General features: G+C 37.1%; 1 protein-coding gene across 4 annotated transcripts in view; it reads left to right on the forward strand.

The window, feature by feature from the left end:
• LOC108718466 (dipeptidyl aminopeptidase-like protein 6) overlaps positions 1-15,455 on the forward strand; it is an 883,060-nt gene that overhangs the window by 838,314 nt on the left and 29,291 nt on the right. For all 4 annotated transcript variants that reach the window (XM_041565794.1, XM_041565795.1, XM_041565793.1 and 1 more), the window contains exons 12-16: positions 1,345-1,383; positions 1,810-1,917; positions 5,827-5,918; positions 10,427-10,474; positions 14,432-14,550. In XM_041565794.1, coding sequence (XP_041421728.1) covers positions 1,345-1,383; positions 1,810-1,917; positions 5,827-5,918; positions 10,427-10,474; positions 14,432-14,550 — 406 coding nt within the window. The remainder of the gene's footprint in view (positions 1-1,344; positions 1,384-1,809; positions 1,918-5,826; positions 5,919-10,426; positions 10,475-14,431; positions 14,551-15,455) is intronic.

Below are 15,455 nucleotides of genomic sequence, written 5' to 3' on the forward strand. Positions count from 1 at the left end.
GCAATGTTAGCCTATGGGGAAGGTCCCCATAGGCTTTCTAATGTTTTTTTGGTCAAAGAAAAATCGTTCGATCGATGGATTAAAACCCTTTTATATCAAACGATTCAAAGGATTTTGTTCGATCAAACTATTTGCGGTAAATCCTTCGACTTCGATATTCGAAGTCGAAGGATTTACATTCAGCAGTCGAATATCAAGGGTTAATTAACCCTCGATATTCGACCCTATGTAAATCTACGCCAAGGTTTATATTATGTTTGTTTACATTGTTTCAATAGTAATAGTCATAAGGAGCAGAAGAGAGAGCAGAAAGGGACAGCTATTGCATTCAATTGCAACTCTATTTAAAATAGATTTAAATCCATGAAATTGTGTAATGATCTATATATTGGGTAGTTGCTTAAAATTTATTTTTTTTCATTTAGAAAAAAAATATTTTTTTGTGGTTTACATCCCCTTTAAGTACAATATCATCAGTAATCAGTATATGTGTTTTTCAGCTCTGTACCATAGACAGTATGTACTACAGGTATAAAATCCATTTTCCAGAAACCCATAATCCAGAAAGCTCCAAATTATGGAATGCCCGTCTCCCATAGACTCCATTTTATCCAAATAATCCACATTTTTAAAAACGATTTCCTTTTTCTCTGTAATAATAAAACAGTAGCTTGTACTTGATCCCAACTAATATATACAGTAAATAATCCTTATTAGAAGCAAAACAATCCTAGTGGGCTTATTTAGGGGGCTAGTTACTAAACTCTGAATGCAAAAATCACTAAAAATTAGTGATTTTTTTTTTTATAAAAAATCAAGAATTTTTCGGAATGTATTAAACTCCTGGGGATCGGAAAGTCCGAATCAGAAAATCCGGCATCTCAGAACTGTTGAGGTTGCATATAAGTCAATTGGAGAAGTCCCATTGATTTTTTGATGTGCGCTGGGTTTCGTGCAATACCCCGAATTTTGCGGGCAAAAATCTGAGTTTTCAGGTGCAAAATCCTAAAAAAAACCACGAAAATCTGATTTTTTTCCAGCAAAGCAAATTTTTGGGAAAATGTGATAATAAATAAGCTTAAAAAACCTGAGCGGATTTGACCGGAGTTTGTAGCAGAAAATATTGAGATAAATTCAGACTTAGAAAATATTGAGATAAATAACCCCCTAATGTTTACATGATTTTTATATTAGACTTAAAGTATGGAGATCAAAATTACAGAAAGACCCCTTATCCAGAAAACCCCAGGTCCCATACCTGTATAAAATGCTGCAGAACACTGATTTTGCTCCCTGTCTACCATGTGCATAAGGTAAAACAATGATATTCAATTTTATTTCCAGAAACATGAGGATGAAAGTGAGGCCTGGTTGCACCGGCAGGTAAGAAAATATCATTTCAATACTTTTTCTGAAGCTTTCACTTGGGTTTCATGTTCAGTCGGTGAGAAAGTAAAGTGAATTTTTTTTAAAAAAATGTAGTAAATGCTGTGGTTGGTCTTTATGTTCTAGAGAAGAAGGTTAAATGTTGTGTAGGGGGGGGGGCAAAATTTGGTTAGGACCCTATTGCTCAAAACAAGGGTTCTAAAGCAGAACCATAACACTCATCTTGCTATAGTTTCATGAATATTCTAAACCATAATTTAGCCTTCTCCTCCAATGTGTCACCTTGGTTGACTTTAGGCTGGGCCCTTTCTTGATTTCAATGACCAGGTGGGAGGGGGAATAAGACACATTTTTGGGAACCACTTAACAAGAGAATGGACCCTTCAAAATACTATCAATAATGTTCTCTCTGTGATTCTCTAGAATGAAGAGCCAGTCTTCTCAAGGGATGGCAAAAAGTTCTTCTTTGTGAGAGCAATTCCACAGGGAGGCCGTGGAAAGTTCCATCACATAGCGATGTCTTCTTCACAGGTAACAAACCAGCTTGAAAGCAAGTGGGTGGAGAACATAAATAAATAAATGGGCTGCTATGCACAAAGGTTGGGGTCCTTGAGTGCCAAGACTTGACCAGCTACCTTTCTAGTGGTCCAAATCGTAACATCTCAAGAGGTAGTAGGAGAGTTCATTATAGAGGGATTTGGGGACGTTATTCAATAGTTAATGAGAAGTAAGATGAAAGGTCTAAGATGACAGATATAAGTAGATGCTGAGGAGAAAAGCAGGAGACGACGGGGAACATATGGAGACACAAGTGAAGAAATGTAGCGAGGAGGAGCAGGGCTCTGAAGATTAGCAGATGGATTCTGTATGCTATCAATTGCATCACAGGGAGCCCTGATAAACATTTATATTCATGAGCAGAACTTTGACTTATATACAATACCCCAAAGCCAGCAATGTTTAGTCCCATTTGCAACTGTTTCACACTTGTCAATCAACCACAAAGGAGAAGCTCTCTGGGGGAGAGACTGATTGAGATTAGAGAAAGGCAATATTGCCAGTGGCTACTCCAGTCTAAATTGTCTGAGTATGGTAACTCATTCATGGAAGATGCTGTTTCTCAACCCATTGGGATATGAGATCGAGTGCAGCCAAATGCTGTTCCTCTTGCTTCAGAGCCACATCTCATGGCTGAAACATTCCAGTATCAGTTCGGCGGGCATGTGTACGTGTGAGCTTTCTGATCTACCGTCCATTTCTTAAGATGTTTATGGAAGGGGCAAAGAGTAATTTGCCTATGCCAGCCCAATCTAATGCGAGTACCTATTTACAGTTTTTCACTTGAGTCCCTCAACTGTATTGACTACTGCACTAATAGAATAGATGTCAGCCGTCCCAGCTCATTGGTCTTGAGTCTGCCTCTCCAAGGATGACTTTCCACAATGACAAGGCCGTTAGTGATTCTTTAGTATTCATTGACCCAACGTCTCTACTGGGGTTGGGCCTTATGGCTGGCTGAAGGCTCCTGAGACCTAGAAATTGACGGTCCTGAATACAGCTCCCTTAGTTGTATACTCCACATTGATCAGGAGAGAGTTGCCCATCGTGCAACTGGAAGTCTCCTTTTGTGATGAGCGTCTGTTCTAAAATTAGAATTTTCCCTGTATTATAAGCAGACTAGAGGGACTTAAGAACATAAGGTGCAGTTCTGTGCATAAGTAAAGGCAAGGTACATATCTATACCTCCCTCCTTCTCCCACGATTGTTTCATTTAATAGGCAGACTTATAGGGCTACAGAAATTCCCTCTATTATTATTTTTAAAATGTATGGTATCCGTTACCCGAAAACTTTGTAATAATAAAACAGTACCTTCTACTTGATCCCAACTAAGATATAATTAATAGTGATGGGCGAATCTGTCCTGTTTCGCTGTGCAGAAAAACTCTCAAAATGGCGAAAAACTATGAAATGCATTCGTTGCAAACAAGAATTTTTATATTAGATTAGACTATTTTGTCCAAATGCATTAAAGTCAATGGGCGTCCGAATAATTTTGACGTGCCTCAATTTTTATGCACGCGACATTTTAATGTGCAACAATTTTTTTGTTGCGGCTAATTTTTTCCGTGGTTTCGCGAAAACTTTCGTGGGCAGTACAATTTGGAAATTTGCAGTGAATCCATTGCTGCCAAATAAATTCGCCCATCAGTAATAATTAATCCTTATTGGAAGCAAAACCAGCCTATTGGGTTTATTTAATGTTTAAATGATTTATAAGTTGAGCAAACTGAGGAAAGACCCTTTATCCAGAAATCCCTAGGTCCCAAGAATTCTTGATAACAGGTCCCATACATAGACTAAGTTACAGGGTAATATCAAATATAATAAGTCATATTCTTTCCAAAGAAGAGTAACTTTACATTTATACAGCATGAGTGTTGTTATAAAATAAAAACCTATTGAATACAAGTAAAAATTACAAGTATTTCAGAATGTTTCACCCCTCAGAATATAAATCTGTGCATATTATAAATGCAAAATAGGTTCATTAATGAAGATAAAATTGAGATTTATCAGCATTCATCTCCAAAACCCTGTGCCTTGCGAGGAATTCATTTGCATGTATATGAATAAGAAAATCCTTATCTTTATTGTACCATCGGCTATAAAGGATGGGAATGGAGCAGGTCTGTGCCCAGCTGATATTGTCGCATATACATTGCACCAAAGAGGCTCTGTCTAAATAAACCTTTATGGAATCAAGGCATCTTGGTTGTGCCCATTTTAGTACATTTGTTGTTTTACGTTAATAAAGGCTCTATTTGATAAACAGTAATCAAATTCTATAAAAATAATTAAATTTAATACAAGTATGGGATCCATTATCCAGAAAGTTCTGAATTACGGGAAGGCCATCTCCCATAGACTCCATTTTAATCAAATAACTAAAAATGTTTAAATAGTCCCAACTAAGATACAATTAGTCTTTATTGGAGGCAAACCAGCCTATTGGGTTTATTTCATGTTTAAATAATTGTTAAGTGAACTTACATTTTGGAGATCCAAATTAATAAAGAGGGAAAAGTCTGCTTCTGTTATTAAATAGAAGGGTCTTTCAAGACACAGGCATATTTAGTAGTCTTCACCAATGTGAAGTCCGTTCACAAAACCTTGTTGTACTCTCCTTTTAGTAAATTTTGAAATACTACTAATTTTGTTTTCACCCTTTAGTAAATATGCCCCCATGTGTCAAAATATATAAACAAAAGGTACTGAAAGGGGCAAATGTATTCATTTTCATGATCAAGAAAACAAAAGCAAAAAAATGCATTTTTTCAAATTTGCAATTTTGAGAAACTGAGGGGCACATTTACTTAGGGTCGAATATCGAGGGTTAATTAACCCTCGATATTCGTCTGTCGAAGTTAAATCCTTCGACTTCGAATATAGAAGTCGAAGAATTTACCGCAATTCGTTCGATCGAACGATCGAAGGAAAAATCGATTCAAAGGATTTTAATCCATCAATAGAACAAAATTCCTTCGATCAGAAATTTGCTAGAAAGCCTATGGGGACCTTCCCCATAGGCTAACATTGTACCTCGGTAGGTTTTAGTTGGCGAAATAGGGGGTCGAAGTTTTTTTTTAAAGAGACAGTACTTCGACTATCGAATGGTCGAATAGTCGAACGATTTTTAGTTCGAATCGTTCGATTTGAAGTCGTAGTCGAAGGTCGAAGTAGCCAAAAAAAACTTTCGAAATTCAAAGTAAAGTGTTAGTAAATGTGCCCCCGAGAAATGATCATAAAAACCTTGAAAATTTTAATTAAATATTCCAGCAGATAAAACCTGTCCATCTCTTACAGAACTCAATGGGAGGTGTAAATATGCTTGTGATTGAGGGGGAAAAAACTGAATTTAATTGCTATTTTTTTCATAATCAGTCTCAAAAATAGATACATTTGATTTGTCTTAAGATCAATGAAAAAAACAGTTAGACAGGCATGGGACCTGTTATGCAGAATGCTCGGGACCTCTGTCATTTGGATTTTCAAAATTTAAGTCTACAAAAAAAAATATTAAACATTAAATAAACCCAATAGGCTGGTTTTGCTTCCAATAAGGATTAATTATATCTTAGATTGGATCAAGTACAAGCGAGTGTTTTTTTATTACAGAGGAAAAGGAAATAATTTTTAAAAATTTGGATTATTTGGATAGAATTTGAGTCTTGGGAGGTGGCTTTTCCATAATTCTGGATAACAGGTTTCCTATATATATATATATATATATATATATATATATATATATATATATATATATATATATATATATATATATATATATATATATATATACATACACAGATCAATAGAGGCATTAAATAGAGTGAAATATCATGTCACTGACATCACGTTTTGTTTTTGGGTGCTTTTGCAGGCAAACAACAGTAATGATAATTTACAGTCTATCACGTCGGGGGACTGGGATGTTACCAAGATTTTGGCTTATGATGAAAAAAATCAAAAAGTGTGAGTATAATAACCTTAGCTAATGTATATTGAAGTTTCATTTCCATTAGGGAATATTAATAAAAGGGAATATTAATAAAATAAGAAAAAAATGTTCTAAATTTACTTAGCAATTTTGCCACTCACAGTTGTTTTTTAATGTAAGTGGTTTGTGATATATTAGTGGTTGTATACAGTTTTATACTACTAGGCCCAGAGCACTTTCTATATTCAGCTAACCATTCTGACTTTAAATTTAGCAAAGGCCTGGCATTAGTCGTCTAAAACTGCAAATATCTCAGAAGCCTCTAAAAAGCTGAAAATTATTTTAAATAGAAAACTAGTTTGAGGGGGGCTGGTGCCAAATTTTGCCCATTGATTGTCTGGTTCTGCTACTGGCTAGTAGAAAGGTAGACCTAGGAACTGACAAGGTCCCTTTATCTTCAGTGGTATTCTAATGTCCAAATGTGTCACCGCAGGCACGCTGATATACCTTTCAAAATTCCTGGGGAAACCCCTGGTGTCTAATAGACTTGCCCTGCTCCTTGGCTCATTACTATTGATGAGCGATTCTGTTCCGTTTCACTTTGCTGAAAAATTCTCAAAACTGCGACCAAAAATTCTCAAAACTGCAAAAAAAGTCTCAAAACTGCGAAAAATTCATGAAACTCATTGAAGTCAAACGGCATCAAAATGTTTTTACCCGCTACAATTTTTCTTGCTCCAAATGAATTAAAATCATTGGAAATGTTTTCTTTTGGCAACTTTTTTTGTCTCTGCGACTTTTTTGTCCAAATGCATTACAGTCATTGGACGGTTTTCCTTACGGCGACTATTTTGTCCAAATGTGTTAAAGTCAAGGGGCGTTCTTTATGGCGACTTTTTTGTCTCTGCAAATTTTTCCGCTGCAAATTATTGCCACAGTTTCGCAAAAAAATTTGCAGATGGCAAAATGCGGAATTTTGCCGTTAATCCATGGCTGGTGAAAAAATTTGCTCATCTTTACCCATTACCACATTTTTCTATTAAAAGACAATATAATGGGAATAAAGTGCTACAGAAAAGATCATTAACTGGTCAAAAATATTCTTGGCAAACAATATAGCAGTTAAAATTCGGTTGCATCAATGCCGAGCAGGATTGAATTGAGACCACAGAAATATCTAAATATATGTCTATTTGAAATATACGAAATAAAAATATATGAAATAAAAAAAAAAATAAGACTCCTGATTAGAATTTACATTTTCCCTTAAACCTCTGGCAGTATAATTACGTGCCTTAAATCCATTTGCACATTCTAATGAAAGCCCTGCCGGAGACATACGGATCATAGAGAGAGAGCGCAAACTGTGACCAAAGCCCCACCCATTATTTGTATATACAAAAGCCGCATCCCCCGGAGTCAACACTCGCCAGACGCAAATAAAAAATACATTTAGAAAAGTGCAAAGTGCTTTATGTCCTTCCAATTAGGAAAATGATGTGGCTTATTTGAAGTCTTTTTTAGATATCATTTGAAGTCGTCTCATTAAGAACTCACTTTCTCTACTGAAGTGGAAGGGCTCCGTATGAATTGAATTTCCATAATGAAGTCTACTAGACTGGGCCCGTCTGAATTATTTAGGGCTGCAGTTGGAAAATCTGCTGTACAGACCCAGGCTTCTCTTACACAATATCCAGCAGGAACGGAAAATCCACATTATAGTTATTTTTTCACCAGGCAATTTCTTATCTTATTTTTTTTTTTCTTGTATTGACGCAATTATTTTTGAAGACATTTTGATACATAATCATCATACAATGAAGAACCTTAATATTCTAACAGTTACTGCCATGTTAATTATCATTCAAGAAATTGTTAATTATAATGGAAGCAAACTCCTAAATGATTTTTCAGTTGCAAAATGTTTTTAAGCTAATTTTTGTAAGGTCTCTAAGAATTCATGAAAACCAGCTGATTAGTTTGCTCTGAAAGTATAAACTAGATTAGGTTAGCAAAAGTTAAAGCTATATACTCTATATGGTCAAAGGTTTCTAGACACTTCCAAAACCTTTTTCCCAAACCAAGGGTATTCATATGAAGTTGCTCCCCCCGTTGTTGCTATAACGGCTGCTATTCTTCTGAGGAGGTTTCCACTAGATGTTGGAGCATTGTTGGTGGGTTCTGCTTCCATTGAGTCACAAGATCATTGAGGTTGAGCACTGATGTTGTCTGGCTTTCTGTTGTTGTTCAAATTCATTCCATAAGTCCTTCAACTCCCACCTCAGCAACAATTTTGAATGGCCCTTGCTTTTGCATTACTCTGCTGAAAAGGAAAGAGCCACAAAGTAGGGAGCATGGAATTGTCTAGAATGTTATTTTTTGCTGTAGCCAAAGCCATGGGAAACAGATCCAGACCATTTTTCCTCCTCCATCAAACATACTTTTATACATTCAGGCAAGTATTGTTCTCCTGGCATTTGTCAATTATTTTCCATCAGACCCATCAACGCTTTATCATTCCAGAGGACATATTTCAACTTTCCCAATGTCCAATGGAAGTGACCTTTTTAGGACCTTTAAAGTCGCTGGCATTATATTTAGCAATGTTCACCCAAAAAAACCTGTCCATCACTACAAATAGCAATCATTTCCTGTGGAAACAGTTTTGGACAGTGGCGGAACTACCTGGGGAGCAGGGGGTGCAAGCGGGCCAGGGCCCGCACCCCCTCAGGGCCCCCGGCAGTTCACGTGCCGCTAATTCCCGGCCAGTTCCTGGTGTATGGAGTTACGTTTCTGGTTTTGGAACTCAGTGAGCAGCAAAAATTTAATTTTCGATGGGTTGTCCTGATACTTTTGGCCATATAGTGTGTGAATAAGGATGGGATCTCTTGTTTTCTTCGAAAAAATAGGGGGCACATTTACTAGGGGTCGAATATCGAGGGTTGATTAACCGTCGATATTCGACCATCGAAGTAAAATCCTTCAACTTCGAATATCGAAGGATTTACTGCATTTAGTTCGATTGAAAAGTCGTTCGATCGATTTTAATCCATCGATCGAACGATTTTCCTTCGATCAGAAATTACTTAGAAAGCCTATGGGGAAGGTCCCCATAGGCTAACATTGGTGCTCGGTAGGTTTTAGGTGGCAAAGTAGGTAGTCGAAGTTTTTATAAGAGACAGTACTTCGACTATCGAATGGTCGAATAGTCGAACGATTTTTAGTTTGAATCGTTCGATTCGAAGTCGAAGTCGTAGTTGAAGGTCGAAGTAGCCAATTCTATGGTCGAAGTAGCCAAAAAAACCCTTCTAAATTCAAAGTATTTTTCATTCTAATCCTTCATTCGAGCTAAGTAAATGTGCCCCTAGGTCATTTAGGATCTGAGCAAACAATCTCTTCTAAATCCACTTAGATTTTTTTACATTTGAAGCAGAAAACTTTATTTCTATTCAGCATGGAAAAAAATCAAAGCAACAAAGTTGTCTTGTCCATATAAAAATGTTTTGACTTCCATAGAAAACCTTGAATAAAATCTTAGCCCTTCTGCATTTCCAAACTCGGCAATTCTTTTATGTATTAGGCACAAATTTAACATTAAAAGAACAATACATGAAAACATGATAGATTTGACAACAACTGGATCCTTGATTCTTATCAATGAGCCAACTAGAATATTCATTCTGATATTATTATGATTTTTATGATTTGTTAAATTTTGACTTTAAAGACACAGTTTCATTGGATGCTACAGATTTAATTATAATTCAGCAGAGGCAGTATGGTCTTTATTATATTTATGCATGAAAATAAAAACCTAATTAACATGATAATGACTTCAAGGTACAGGAATTCCCAGTGAGAAAACGGGACATTGGACAAGGTCTGAGTCTAAGGCGGGAAGGAAAATTGGATCTAAGGTCCCTAATAACATTTCTGCAATAAGGATGGAATGAATCAGACTTGTAAATTGATATACTGTATACAAAAACTAAATCTCATTTCCCCTTTGGGGCTTATTTTGCCAAAAGTAAAATCCATAACTGACACCTCATATTTCCATCTTTAGTAAATTTCCTGCTTAAAGGAACCATAAGCCCTCAAAATTAATTTGTGTTCTTCTAAGCACTTCTGTAATTTATATTAAACTAATATAATGAATTTGATTTGAAAAAAAGCATCACTCACTTATCATTTTGGTCAGGGGGTTACAATTGGAAGAAAATGAATTTCCAGAGATAAAAAAAAAGGTCTTGAGCTGTGTCCATGAAGTTAGTTGGGCCAATTCACACTTTCTCCGTCAACATCTCAAGGTAGTTATTTCCCCTTAGGACATTAATTTCAGCCAATAAGTTGCCCAAAATGACCAGCAGGTAGAATTAGAAGTTCCCAGAAGAGCATCCTGAGCAATTTCACATTGATTTGTTTTGAGGGTTTACGTTACTTTAATTGTTAACTGACAGTATATTTAGTAATATAAGGTATCTATATAACAAAAGATGTTGTAAACCAGTTCTACAATGTAATTGTATATTATCTTTTCCAGCTACTTTCTCAGCACAGAGGACTCACCAAGAAGGCGACATTTGTACAGGTAGGTGTCCAAACATTGTCTCATTAACCCCATTTTTATTCATGGAGAACATTTAGACTGAAGCCATCAAGCTCATGTATTGAAATTCCAACGTAATTATAGAGATAGCAATGAATGAAAGAAAACCCGACAGAAGAAGCCATGATGGCAGTAATTTAAGATCCTGAGTATTTTGAGTAATTGTGGGTTAAGATCATGGGTAATTTGGATCATGGGTTTTCTATAGGTTTATAGGTGATGCAGAGACATACACACAGATTCCCATAGTTCAGGGAACCAATTAGACACTTGTTTTCATTATTCTTACTGTGTTACACCATTATAAGCTACAAAGTTACAAGCCCTGGGTCTTGATTGTTTTTTTTTCTAAAAGTTACTTCAGAATGTCTCTCCCAATGTGACCCAAGATCATTAGCAAAGAAACGTGTTGGGAAAGGTTAGCGTTCTTTCTAAAAGTCACTTGAGAATGTCCTTCCCAATGTGATCCAAAGTCATAAACAAAGACACTGGTCGGGGAAGATTAGCTTTCTTTCTAAAAGTTACTTCAGAATGTCTCTCCCAATGTGACCCAAGATCATTAGCAAAGAAACGTGTTGGGGAATATTAGCTTTATTTCTAAAAGTCACTTGAGAATGTCCTTCCCAATGTGATCCAAGGTTATAAACAAAGACACTGGTTGGGAAAGATTAGCTTTCTTTTCAAAAGTTACTGCAGAATGTCCACCCCAATGTGACCCAAGATCTTCAGCAAAGACACTGGTTGGGAAAGATTAGCTTTCTTTCTAAAAGTCACTTCAGAATGTCCCTCCCAATGTGACCCAAGATCATTAGCTAAGACACTGGTTGGGAAAGAATAGTTTTCTTTCTACAAGATACTACAGAATGTCCCTCCCAATGTGACCCAAGATCATCAGCAAAGACACTGGTTGGGGGAAAAAACTGTAATGGGAAATCTCAACTGCTCAACTTGATGTAGGTGCCTTTTCCTGCCTCCCTCATATACTATGTTGCTATCCAGGATTGATACAGCCTAATGGTTTCAAGAAGATAAAAAGGGCCTCTGAAAGGCAGTCTAGCCTTCTCTATTATGAAGTGAAAAGGAAATAATGGATTAAGCGAGCACAGATTACCATAATGAACCTCGTGTTAGTCACTGACTCGATCCTCTCTAAGGCACTCCAGGATTCTGTACTGTGATGTGCACATTCTTCCAATAAAAGACAAGCAAAAAGCAAGGCCAGGGCATATTTGTGTTTCTAGAGAAAAACAAACACCTTTAGAGCAATTATACGTCTGTTCCATTGAATGGAAGATTAATGTATGGAGCCCAGGGTGATATAATGATAGTTAAACTGCTTCCATTAAACCATTCTTTACTCCATCTCTACTGCATTACAATATGTAAAGACTTCCGATGCAGACGTCTGTATTGTGCTTGTGGGGAGTGAGGCACAATGGTATTTCTATGAGGATATTCCAGGGAGCATCTCAGGCTCTGCCTTTCACAAACCGATAAAACATTAAAATTACTTCAGGTCAATCAGGAACTTTACAGAGGATCCATACGGACCTTCCAAAACTTGACGTTAATGAAGACAATAATTAGGCTGGTCGCAAGAGGAGAATTTTGTAATATTAGGAAGTATTTTTAATATATTTTATATACATTTGCAAAATATGAGATATTTGACTTGTGGGGTTAACTGGATGAGAGCGCACAATCTTCTGAAGCCTTCGTAACCGTCTGATCTGTCAGAATAATACGTTTGTGTCCTGCAAAAGCAGTACATTAAGGGGTCGATTTATCAAGGGTCGAAGTGAATTCGAGGGAATTTTCGAAGTAAAAAAATTCAAAATTCAAAGTTATTTTTTGGATACTTCGACCATCGAATAGGATACTACCACTACGAAGTAAAAATTGTTCGAATATTCGACCATTCGATAATCGAAGTACTGTCTCTTTAAAAAAAACTTTGACTTCAATACAGCCTATGGGGACTTTACACATTGAATAAAAATCGTTCGATCGTACGCTAAAATCGTTCAAATTGTTGATCCGAACCATGTAATCGTTTGATCGAACGATTTTTATTCGATCGTAGGATTGCCAAATTCGGTGAAAAAACTTCGAATTCGATATTCAAAGTTTTTCAATTCGATGGACGAATATCGAAATTCGGCCCCTTGATAAATCTGCCCCTAAGATATCAGGAGCAGCATACTGGTTTGCAGGACAGGTAGACAAGTGACAAGTGAAAACAAATGGAATTTGCTCCTCTTTAGGAAATTTCTTGTTAGAAAGAGCAAAAACTAGGGGCCATTTTATGAACTCAGTGCAGGGTGCAAAGTGCAATAGTTTATGGAGTGCAAGAACTTGTGTTTTCCCGATGAATAAAAACCTACCTGTCTCCTTACTTGAATGTGTCAATTTAGGGAGCACAGGTGGCCACAGGCTAAGTACAGAGCACAGTCAGACCCCGGACACAAGTGCTCTTTGAATGAGCATTAATAGGTGTGCTTTTGTGCCATTGAGTGCTCACTGTTCGGGGTCACAGTAAATGACCCCTACTGTCAGTGTTGGACTGGGGGTTCAGAGCCCACCAGTGTTGCCACCCTAAATAGGGCCTACCACCCTTACTTTCAAGTATAAAGAGATCGGCAAGCACTCCGGACGCCACTTTAGATAGGTAAAATTCGACTTTTATTTCAAACGCATTAAAACCATAATATCCTGACGCGTTTCGTATCTGAACGGCATGGTTTCAAATTGAGCTGCAGCATTGTTAAGGATATTGTTAACACCTGTCTTGATTTTGAATAATCTGTGACTTAACGAGTGATGTCATTTCCTTGATAACCCTTTTAAAAAGCGGTTGGAAGTTTTTGTGAACTTATGCCTATGATTACGTATCGCCTAGATACGTAACGCGTCAGGATATTATGGTTTTAATGCGTTTAAAATAAAAGTAGAATTTTACCTATCTAAAGTGGCGTCCGGAGTGCTTGCCGATCTCTTTATACTTGAAAGTACAAACACCCCTTGCTATGGGTTCGGGGCGACGCACCCGGACCATTCGAGACGTCGGGTGAGTGTTTTTTCCATTTTCCACCAGTGACTTCAATTTGTATTCTACGTTCAAGTGTCGGACCTGGGGTTTTTACACCCAGGTCAAGTTTGTTGCAGGGTGAGAGAGGTTTTGTCACTCATCCGATGAATGGCAGTTACTGCAGTGGGTACGTCCCAGCAGAGATACTTGCTATGCTCAATTACCATTGGTAATAGAGGTACGGGACCTGTTATCCAGAATGCTCTGGACCTGGGGTTTCCCTGATTATGGATCATTCTGGAATTTGGATCTTCATACCTTATCTCTACTAGAAAATCATTTAAATATTAAATAAACCCAATAGGCTGGTTTTGCCTCCAATAAGGATTAATTATATCTTAGTTGGGATCAAGTACAAGCTACTGTTTTATTATCACAGAGAAAAAGGAAATCATTTTTAAAAATTTGGATCATTTAGATAAAATGGAGTCTATGGGAGAGCTTTCTGTATAATGGTTTTCTGGACAATGGATCCCATACCTGTACAGCATTTGTATTAATTATTCTTAATGGCAGGAATTCTCCTGTGCATAGTTATGTGTCTTATTCAGGATAATTCTGTCTTTCCTGTGATGTATTTGGTTCTGATCAGCTGCTGAAGCATCTGCAAATAAATATCATTAGTGACTCTTTTATCTAAAGTCATTTGTATTTTCAGTTTAATGTTCCTTTAACAATATAGCAGTTTCCCCAGATGCTTTCAGAATGGCTGATTCATCTAGGACTTTTTTTAAAATGACTCGGAAGAGGGTATTATTGTAACTTGATTAAGCAAACAATGCCCTGGCAATTATCAGCTCATTTGTTACTGTGCACCTCAAATATTTGCTTTGCCTTTATTTTTTTCTTAGTGCCAATACCAATGGGAGTTTCAACCGGCGGTGCATTTCCTGCGATTTGATTGAGTATTGCAGTTACGTCAGCGCCTCCTTCAGCCACAACCTGGACTTCTTCCTACTTAAATGTGAAGGTACATGAACTAAAATATTCTAATACTCTAGGGTTTATCCTATTTTAAAGGTTATTAACCCAAAAATAAAATTCAAGCGTACATCATTCAGTCTCAGAACTAACACATTGTCCACCTTGTGTCTTTGTTTTATGGTCAGCAGCTCTAATTGGTTAAAGCTGTTCAATCCCCTGTGCCGGCTCTATGTTGCATGTATAGAATTAATGTTGCTCTGCACAGTGAACAGGGCAACACATTTCTACGAAATCCTAAAAAAGACCAATCCCAGTGAGTTGGTGTCTTCAATGGCAGAGAAACCCTAAATGCACTGGTGCCACCTCCCTTTATTTAATGGAAGATCCACTGGTAAAGCTCCAAATGCTCTGATGAGGGTGTTCAGTTCAAGTGTCAGTTTTAACTGAAGTCAATGGGAGGTGCCACCATCAGTTGGGCCATTTCACCTTCATCAGATGGTCTCTAGGATAGTAGATATGTACTCATTTCCAAATCAACTAGCTTGGGTCTGTGTACTATATGGATTTTTGGCTGCAGTTTTTCTTCTATCCATATTGCAGCCAATCATGAGTGTACATGATCATTGTGCACGACACCCACACGTCAGATTGGCTGCTGATGTCATTAAGGTGACATTAAGGGGTCTATTTAATAATATTCGGATTGCCTTTTTTTCACAAAACATATCTCGTCTCTAAGGGGCCGATTCACTAACTTCGAGTGAAGGATTCGAAGGAAAAAAACGTCGAATTTCAAAGTTTTTTTTGGGCTACTTCGACCATCGAATGGGATACTTCGACCTTCGACTACGACTTCGAATCGAAGGATTTGGAGTAAAAATCATTCGACTATTCGACCATTCGATAGTCGAAGTGCTGTCTCTTTAAAAAAAACGTCGACCCCCTAGTTCG

This window comes from Xenopus laevis, chromosome 6L, assembly GCF_017654675.1.
Source record: "Xenopus laevis strain J_2021 chromosome 6L, Xenopus_laevis_v10.1, whole genome shotgun sequence".
Classification (NCBI taxonomy): domain Eukaryota; kingdom Metazoa; phylum Chordata; class Amphibia; order Anura; family Pipidae; genus Xenopus; species Xenopus laevis.